The sequence below is a fragment of the Sturnus vulgaris genome, chromosome 3 (assembly GCF_052056855.1).
Source record: "Sturnus vulgaris isolate bStuVul1 chromosome 3, bStuVul1.hap1, whole genome shotgun sequence".
NCBI classification, from domain to species: Eukaryota; Metazoa; Chordata; class Aves; order Passeriformes; family Sturnidae; genus Sturnus; species Sturnus vulgaris.
Genome location: NC_142245.1, coordinates 41,867,842 through 41,877,431, shown reverse-complemented (window position 1 = coordinate 41,877,431; position 9,590 = coordinate 41,867,842). Strand labels below are relative to the sequence as shown.

Here is a 9,590-nt window from a genome sequence, read left to right as displayed (position 1 = left end):
CACTCCTGGTGCTGTCTTTAAGTGAACTGCTGGGCACTGACTCATCCCAGCCAGGATAGCAACTTCATGTAACAGAGTAAGAAGGGATATTGTGTTGTAGGAGATACTTGCAAACATGAAGCCAGGGGAGCTGGGAGAAGAAGAGGGTGATAATTTGAGGTTCCCCAGGGAAATGAGCAGAAGTGCAACTTTAGGCCTGCAAATCCATGGATAATCTCTTGAGATACTTGCATGAATTTAAGAAGGCTGAAATTTAATCTTAGTTATTTTTAAAATAAAATAAAAAGAGGAAGATGCATTGCAAGATGCAATGATTTGATAAAAGTGGATGTAAAAATAGTTGTAGGCAGTGTTGCCTCTCTCTCGTGCCCTTCAATTAGATCCCCTTGTGCCTCCATCACATGATCCTGTGGCATTTTGATCTGGTTGGAGCTATGGTTAATGTCCGTGTTGAAATGCCAAGCTGGTTTTGTGAAAGGCTGCAGAACCTTGGTCATCCCTGCACTCTGGGCCTGTTTGCTCCTCCATGAGCAGATGCTGCTGCCTCTTGTGGCTGGAGGGGACTTGCAAGCCCATCAGCTTGTGACTGCTTCTTCACAGCAAGAGCCAAAAGCCTTTTCCAGTAACCGCTTCATTCTGCCTGTTCCTCGCATTTTGAAAGGGTTTGGAAAAGTGCTTCATAAAATGGAATCAGCAATTTAATAACAAATTAAACATTTTTGTGAACATTCCAGTGCTGATTATGGTTTTTCTAGCCTGGCTAAAAGCAGGTTCTCTTTGTGGTGTGGCTGCTGCCAAATCATGAAGCCACACATGGAAATTAAATATATAATTTTCAAACGTCAGCATAGGTCAAGGTTTTGTTTAAGAGTGGGCAAAAGTCTGGTTTAATTACTGGTTTGTTTTAACCCCAAGATGATATGCAGCTCTCTTAAGCAATGGTGGATCACAGTGCTTTCTTGGGCTCTGCTAATAAGAGTGCTCCTAGGTGATGAGGAATATTAAGGGCTTGTCTGGAGGGGGTGCAGAGTGTTGTGAACTGCAGTGTGGGCTTAGCACTCGAAGCTTAAAAATGGTAAACTGCCCCGCACAAAGATATATCTTGCAGGTGCTAAGTAAAACATCTTGAGAGAGAGCTGATGGAGACCTGCTCCTGTGCCACATGATCTGCTCTGCCTCATTTCATGCTGCCTTTCCCAGTTCATAAAGCTGACTGCTGCTGCAAGGGCCCTGGGGACAGATTTGCAAAGGCTGAAAGGCACGTGTTGGATCAGCACTGCAGAGCTGGGAAGGCACGGTAGGGTTCAAGGCTGAAAAACATAAGTGAAAACCCTCCACAGCAGTTGTATGTTCTTGAAGATTAAGTCCTTGAGCAATCACTTTCCCTGCCTGTGGCAAACTGAGAGTTGGTGCTATAAACCATTTGCCTGGACTCCCTTGCTAGACTAGGGAGACAGAGTTATTGCTGAAAGTGGATCTATCCTGTTAATCCCTTTCCTTTGGCTGCAAGGCAAACCACCAACCACAGCTGATAAATTCTGTCTGTAATGATAAATCCACAGAGAAATGTGGGCACCAAACTGTACTTTTGGGCCAAATTTTGGACTTGTACTTTAAAGGTCATTGTGCGATTCTAAATAAGTCTAGATTTCTGCTAACTTTGTGTAGGTTTACCTGTACACACATCTGTGTATATTACCTTAGACAAGCACTTGCTGTTATTAGGCCTTGAGGATTGGTCTGGCAGAGTCCCATTTTCTTTGCCCCATCTCCAGATCTGCTGAATGATCTTCAAGCCAGAGTATTCATATGTACTGGGAGAGACAGGAGCTCAAACATTTGTCTTTGAACTGGATCCAAAGTTTCTGCTTTCTGGGAGGATGCTTTGCCTGTGAGTTAGGAGTGTGGAAGCTGCTTCCACTTTTAAATAAGGTGCTCTGGGGTACATCTGCATGCCTTGTGAGACCCTGGGCCTCCCAGGCAGCTGCTGTGCTGGTCTGGCTTCACACTGTTGGCTCCTTGGCCACCTGGACACTAAACCAGGATGTGAGTACCTAAAGTATTCATGAGAGCAAATTCTCTTGTGTTTGCTGTGGTTTCTGCAGTGGGCAGGCTCTTTGAGGAAGAGCTGGAGGTTTCTGGATACTGTTGCTGAAATTATTTGCTCAGCTCCACTACAGGTGAAGGCAGCAGCATAAATTCAAGAGGAGCTCCTGAAGGCCAGTCCCATGGGATGCTGGTGTTTGTGGTGCCTTGCAGGATCATTTGGATGTGTGCCTATTTCCTAGGGCCAGCCAGGGGACAGAATGAGGTGTGACACAGGTGAGCAGTGACTGAAATGTCACAGGAGAAAGTTGGGGCCCAGGGGAGGAGAATGAGAGCCCAGCAGTGGAAGGTTAACATGTTGACTACCACCAAGGATCATGGATAGAGCACCCCTCTGTACTGAGCAGCACTCTGAGACAGCGACCCAGTGACTTGTCTGAAGCAGGGTTGAGACTGCCCCAAGACACCAGCTGAATGCTGCTTTAGGCACACATGGACTTCACTGAATGGATTATCTCCTAATTTATGTTGTTTTTACTCTCATTTGGTTGTGCCCATGCCCTTGCAGAGAGCAAAGGTGTTTTAGCATATAGACTACATGGGTACTCTTAAGAACAACCACCTTTTTACTGGTGCTTATGCCCTTCTATCTCAATATTTCAGAATGCTTTCAAACATCAATTTTCTTTCTTTCTTTCTCCAGCATTAGTATGTGTGTTTCAGCTTTACAGTGCCAAAATAGTGAAGACTGGTTTATCAGGATAGGCTTTGGTCAACACGGGAAACCTTGGGGTCAGCTCTGTGAATATGTGCCACATCTGCTTTTCTAAAATAGATGTAATTTCAAAGCATGAAAGATCTAAACGCTGAAAAATGACAGCAAAGAAGTATAGGGTCTTGCACATGCTGTTTTCTCCCCAAGACATCAGTTACATGTCTGAATATCCTCCTTTGGCAGGCCTGAGCGACTCTTGGGACAGAAGACAATTCAGCTTAGACGTGGGAGTAAAGCCATTTCACCCTTACAACTTTTACCCTTCTTCCCTTCTGACACTGGGATTGAGCAATCACATCTCTATAACCCAGGAAATTCCAAACCTGAAAGTTGTTAGAACAAAATGCTAACCCTGCTGCCCTGCATATCCTGTACACTCTGTTGTACAGGTCAAACAGTGAGTGATATGCTAGGCTGACAAGGAAAACAGGAGTAGGGAATGCTGCATACTCTAAGTTTGGCAGAGTTAATGTTAATGTAGAAACTTAACCTTTTTACTCATATTTGAGGGGTTTATTTCTCTGCTTCAATAATAAGTATTGCTCCTTTTCTCCTACAACAAGGATTATAAATAAATCCAAAGTTTTGAAGGGCAGTTTTTCAGAAAAAGAAAAGAAAGTACAGCTCATGGCAAGTTGCACTTCTGTGTAACACTTAAAAATGTAAAATCCTTAAAATACTTGAACTTACTTATTAACTGCTGGTGGAATCAGCCCTTGTTACTTAACCTCTCTTTGAGCTGTAATCCAGGCTGCTTTAGTAGCCCAGCTGTCCAGAGACTAAAGTGAGCTTGAAGTTGCTCCTGCATTTCGTTTACCAGGCTGACATTCCTAATTGACGCTTTCTTACCTGAGATTGCTTTACTGAACACTCGGCTTCCTAAATTCCCGTTGCCAGATTTTTCTACCCCTCTATTACTGCTGGAATCAGGTAAAGTTAAGGCATTTTTTACGTTCATAACATAATTTAAGAAAGCAAGTGTTACTACAGCTCTCCGGTTGGATACTTATGTTCTGAGCACCAGAGCACTGCAAGCAACACAGCAGCTGTTATATATTCAAGGGTGAAATTCCAATAATAGTATGCTACATAATCTTTGGATAAATATTTGTGCTTGTGAAGGTTAAGTGACTCGGAGTACTGTAAACTTTTTGGGACAGGCCACTGCAATTTAAGCCTTCTTGCAGTGACCGAACAATGACCTCTCTTCCAGTCTAGGGGCAGAGCAATTGCTGGTGGAAAAAAATTAAGAGTGGCTCTTGAGGCCTCTGCTGAGCAATAATTTAGTGCACAGAACACATCAGCTGTTGCTTGAACCCAGTTGTTCATCTTTGACCTACTTCTCACCTCTAACGTTGCTTAAACCTCCTTGAAACTTCTTCCACTGTCATTTCATTCACAAACCCTGCGTGATGTTGTCTCACCATTGGTGTAAAAGGGTGAAAGCCTCTTGCAGGTGAAAGCAACTGTTTGGTCTTTTATTTGTGTGGTTATCCTTTTTTAATCTGCAGGCACAGCTTCAAGGTTATGATGTGTTTAACTTGTTTCAGAAATGCAAGTTAAACATAGGCCAGATTACTACAACAGTTGTACAAGTTGGGTCCCATTAGGATCCGTAGTTCAGGGCGTCTCAGCATTCATGGAGCAAAAATACCCCCCAGACAGGCAAAGCTGTGGGTTTAATGAACTCAGCAGAGCTGGGACTCATTCCAACCATTTAACTTAAGTGTATTTTCAAAAAGTTGTGTAATCCCTCATTTGCTTTCTGAGCTACATTCCAGAGGGATAACAGATACAGCCTTATTCATTTTTCTCCATCTCACTAATGCCATTATTTCATACCTAAAACCAGAGAACAAAACTCCATTCAGTACAGCTGTCAGGTTCCTTTACACTCCTACCTGTCGCTAGTGCATTAGGAATGACCCCATCCAAGCTAGATAGAAGAGCAATCAAAAAATGATGTGTCTCATTTTAATCCAAGCAGGGAACAAGTACTCCACTTGCTGCTTTGAAGCACTGGAATGATATTCAGACTCCTGACTTCTACTGAGAAGACAGAATACACCCTTGGCCCTTTCAGAAGTGAACCATCCTAAATCAGGGTCCTGTTGACTTAGGGCAAGTAGAACTAAGGAAACACATCACCAAAGCTACATCTTAAAGCTCAGTTTATTTCTCTACCCTTCTACCATGGTGGGTAGCTGTCGTCAATACTTGCTATTATCTTTGGAGCAAGAACATCATTAGCAGGCTTATTGCTTATTAATGCCATGTTGAGGACTGTTTCTTTTATCTGGCAGTTGGTATCTAAAAGAATGGCCTAAGGACAACAATACACATTTCCATCTGAGGAACTCATTAATGATACTTAAATCCACAGGAGTCTTAGGTTTTATTTTCCTTTACTCAGTACTGGGAAAGTTTTTTTCTTGACTTGTCCTCTCTGAACTTGCCGAGCACGAGTTCCAAATCCCAGAGACTGCATCGATTCTGTTAAGTACTTTTGGCCAGGAGAGATGCACAGCATCACCAACAGCTTAGCATCACCTCCTAAAAGCAGGGAAAACACAAAACATACTTATTTACCTCATTTTTTTCAGTAAGTTATACATTCTTACCATAGTGGTATACACAACAATGAGCACAGGTTACCATCGGTTTCATGAAGCAGAATGCTCCTGATGAGGGCTGTTGAAACAGACAGCTCTTTCATGGGGAGTCTGTATCTAACAATATGATATTTGTCCCCAAGTGTTTCACAATTTTTAATGTAGATTTTTTTCCCCTACCAGCTTCATCAGTTAATCAGCATGTATGTTATCAGTCTTTATTTAAGTTTTGTCAAATACTTGTAAATTTGGGGTAATGGCAAAATGGCTTGTGTAGCAAGAAACAAAACAGACTTGAAGTTTATAGTCAATGATTCAACAAAGGAGGAAATTGCCATTTTCAGCACTTCACCAAAGTCATACTACAGACTTGGCTAAAATCAGGCTCAGCGCCCATACAACATAGCTCTAACTTCTCTTTTTGGTTCTCCCTTTTCACAGTAGGGACTCCAGTACTGAGAGAAAATCAAAGCTTAAGCAAAAAATTCATAGTATTTCAGAAACTGAAGAACTGTGACCTCATTCACTGTCAATGTCTTTAACTGGAGATTAAAAGCATAAGGGCTAATATTTTCTGGTTGAAGAAAAATGGACTAACGTACTACACACATGCACACAAATCTGACATTACTGCATAACACTTGCTTTAAAACTGCTTCTGTGTAGATGAGGGGCTAAAGAAGAGGAAGTGACCCCAACACAAAAGAAAGTTGTAGGACACTGCCATGTCCTGTCTTCCTCCTTTGTCTTGCTGCTACAGGGCACAATGTTAAGGAATGTGTAAGTAGGTGATTATACCTTGTAATAATAAAGATTGAAATTTAACTTTTAAGCTGTACCTGACATGAAACATCAGTGAAATGCAAATTTTTCCCTTTACATGATCTTATTGAGATGCTGTTCTTCAACTGAGCTTTGGAAACAGCAAGGTTTAGCCAAATTCAGGAGTTCAAAACTCTCATTGTGTACTCACACTCTCCCGAGCCAGTCTTTGAAATAGAGGCCACATTCAAGCAAGGAGTATAAGATCATCTAGTTTTACACAGCAAAGGACAGGAAAAATCAGGAGAAGAAATCTGTTGTTGAACAAGAATCAGAATAATCCCTCACCTACGGAGTCCTGAAGCAGACGTGTAAGTTTGCTGTTCCGATATGGGACATGAGCTCGCTGCTCTGCTATTGCTCCCAGAACGTCAGCCAGGGCGGACAAGCTGCGGTTAATAAAGGAGGTCTCTCTCAGCGCTGCCCCTGTCACTCCAGACATACCTGGTACAGCATAGAAAAAGGCACTGGTAACACTAAGCAAAGCTACTTCAAAACTGTAATGTGGAGGAAAGGTTAAAGAATATTCAATGTCTACAGATGGTCCAAAGCGTCTCATGTTAAAGCTGATCTCTGAAGAGGTACAATGCATTTTTGGCTCCATATGTATTAAGAACATGGAACCAAGAAAATAGGAACACCTTAAGATCAGACAACACTGCTTTTGGAAACATGAGTCTGCAATGGACCCCAAGAGAAGCCTGTTTTATTCCACCATTTTTTATAATCGTTAGCTGCTCCATCTGTATCACTTAGGAAAAAGAGGAGAAGCACTGATGGCACAAGCTGCAGAACGAAATACTATACAACAGGCAGAAGTGTGAAGTGTTTGTGTGCACCAAAGCCTGTGGCGTGGTGTTTTATGGCATGAATTGCTTTAAGGAGATGGATAAAAGAAAATTATGCCCTTCTACCACCTATGTAGCTATGCTGCCCATGAGCAGCACTGTAAAGGTCTGGTCTATGCAACACATTGCACCAATTCGAAGAGGTGATGCAGGCTCAACTCTTTGATCAGTCTGGATGAGGGTGCAGTTAGGAGTAATTCCTGTTGTCCTTACCTTTGCCATTTGAGGAAGAGAAATATGCTATTAGCATATAGCATCACATTATTCAAACTCAAGCTTTCTTGAAGATAGTGGATGAGGTACAGATGCACCCGCAGTCACCCAGAGCACATGATCCATGTCAGGCAGAGCTAACAGCACTGGGATGATCAGATGAGGCCAACAACTTCCTCTACTGCCTACTCTCCTATTTCTAGACAGGCACAGAGAGTGGCTAGAGACCTTGTTTCCCCTTAGGCCAGCATTTTCTAGCAAAGGAGGAGTTCAAGAATGAAATGTGAAAAGGTACCATAATAGCAAAAACCCCAGGAGTCTGGACAAGGAGGGCTGTAGAACTGTGACTGTGGGAAACTATGAGGTTGGAGCGGTAGAGTCTTCAGTTGTCAGAAAGGGACAGAGCAAAACAGTTTGGAAGACCCTGCCAAAGGGTGGATAACAATCCAGGACAGGATGAATCTCAAGGTAACTTTACTGAGATCATTATATATACAGCCATCCCCAGGCTTCTTATATATCAAAGAAAAGTGGACTCCTGGGATAAGAGTTATCTTCCTAAAGGAGAAAACTGCAAATAGGGGAAGGGGTACATGTTTAAACTGCTGATTATCTGCATTTGGTTAGATGAACTTTGACAAAGTATTTAGCTGAGTTTTCAAAATGAAACACAGTTTGTTAAAAAGGGACCAATTCACTTCCAAATGCTGCAAATGACCCAGGCCGGCTTTAGGGCCAACAGGGCAGGGTGCTGATGTGTGTGAGAAGCTTGAGGTACTGCTGCTCACTTAGATTTGCCCACATTTTAAAACAATTACGAGTTAACACTGCCCTCACTTTCAGCAGAGTGTGTCCATCAGCACGGCTGATGGCAGAGGTCAGTCTGCTGCCCCAGTGTGCTGGGCCACATCTGACACTGATGTGAGCACAGCGCTTTTGGCTTCACTGGAGGATCTGGCCTGCCGAGCCCCAAACCAAGGAAATGTTTGTCCTGGTTTAACTGAGAGAACAAACACACGCCCTGTTGCTCAATTACATGTTTTCAGCATTTAGAGCAAATGAAAAAATAATGTATTATATTAGGTTTCTCTGTAGAACAAAAGTTTAACAGTGAGCAACAGCAAGAATTCTTGGCAGTAAAGTAAAAGACTCTTTCATAATACTGGTTCACTTTTCAAAACATTATTTCTGGAATGATACATTTGGCTGCATGGTTTTTCTTGGTAAGAAAACTTGTCCTTTAGGAAATAATCAAGTTTTTGAAATTATTGTGTGCATAGAGGAGGCAGGAGGAAAATGCTTTGAAGAAACTATGAAAACAATATTATCTTTTCAACACTAATTCCCTCCAAGACATTTTCCACAATAAAGCAGAAAAATCCACACATGGTGATATCAATTATTACAGATATTTGTAATATTTAAATAATTTATGCCCTTTAAACATTTCTGTACCAAAGACATGCTAATTTTCAGAGTAGAAAAACAGGCCTAATAAAAGCAGTCTGAACAAACAGTGTATCTATGATATGGGTAACTGTCCTGAGCTTATTTCAAGCTTATACAGCCATACTTTCAGTTAAACTATACCAGTGTAAAACTGGATCAATCATCCCTCAAAATTTTGTTTATGCCAGGATCTGTGGGTTCAAATCACGCCTGTATGAGAGCTGGGTAGCATATCCCTCCATAAAGAACTAAGGCATTTATTGTAATCTAGATCCATGAGGATCCATGCCCACAGACAGATACGTTCACTTACCGACACACTCACTCCCAGCCAGGTCCACCAGCTGCAGTCTCGTTTTAACTTGCTTCATTTTCTCGGCTGCTTCAAGCTGCACTGGTGAAGAGGCTCTGGAAGAAGAGGTGGATTTATTGTCTCTCATTTTTTGTGGAAAGGTGCAGGAAGCCTCTTTACTTAGTTTCTGACTGGTTTGTTCATCTTCCCATGAAGTACCTGGTTTAATGGAAAAAAAAACAAAAGAGAGCTTCTCACTGACACTGAAAATTGAGATGGGGAAAAAATGGGGCATCAGTAGGGCATTTACAGTATCTGCTGCTTCAGGCTATTCTATCAGAAGCAATGTACAAGTCAGAATTCATGGCACAAGGAGGCTGAATGACTTTTTCTATCTTATTTGATGTTTTACTCATCAAACTGATGACACCAGTTGGTAACAAGCTTTGGTGTAGATTGTGTTGTATCCAACATCCCCATTGTTCACATTTCTGTATGGAAAACAAGAAATGAGAGTCCAGTAAGGACTTTAA

At 42.0% G+C, this 9,590-nt stretch overlaps 1 protein-coding gene across 1 annotated transcript in view; it reads right to left on the bottom strand.

The window, feature by feature from the left end:
* Nucleotides 1-4,975: 4,975 nt before the first annotated feature.
* KIF25 (kinesin family member 25) overlaps nucleotides 4,976-9,590 on the bottom strand; it is a 41,874-nt gene continuing 37,259 nt past the window's right edge. Inside the window, exons 13-15 of the mRNA XM_014875714.2 lie at nucleotides 9,079-9,276; nucleotides 6,544-6,699; nucleotides 4,976-5,374 (exon numbers count right to left, since the gene is read on the bottom strand). Coding sequence (XP_014731200.2) covers nucleotides 5,217-5,374; nucleotides 6,544-6,699; nucleotides 9,079-9,276 — 512 coding nt within the window. The 3' untranslated portion in view covers nucleotides 4,976-5,216. The remainder of the gene's footprint in view (nucleotides 5,375-6,543; nucleotides 6,700-9,078; nucleotides 9,277-9,590) is intronic.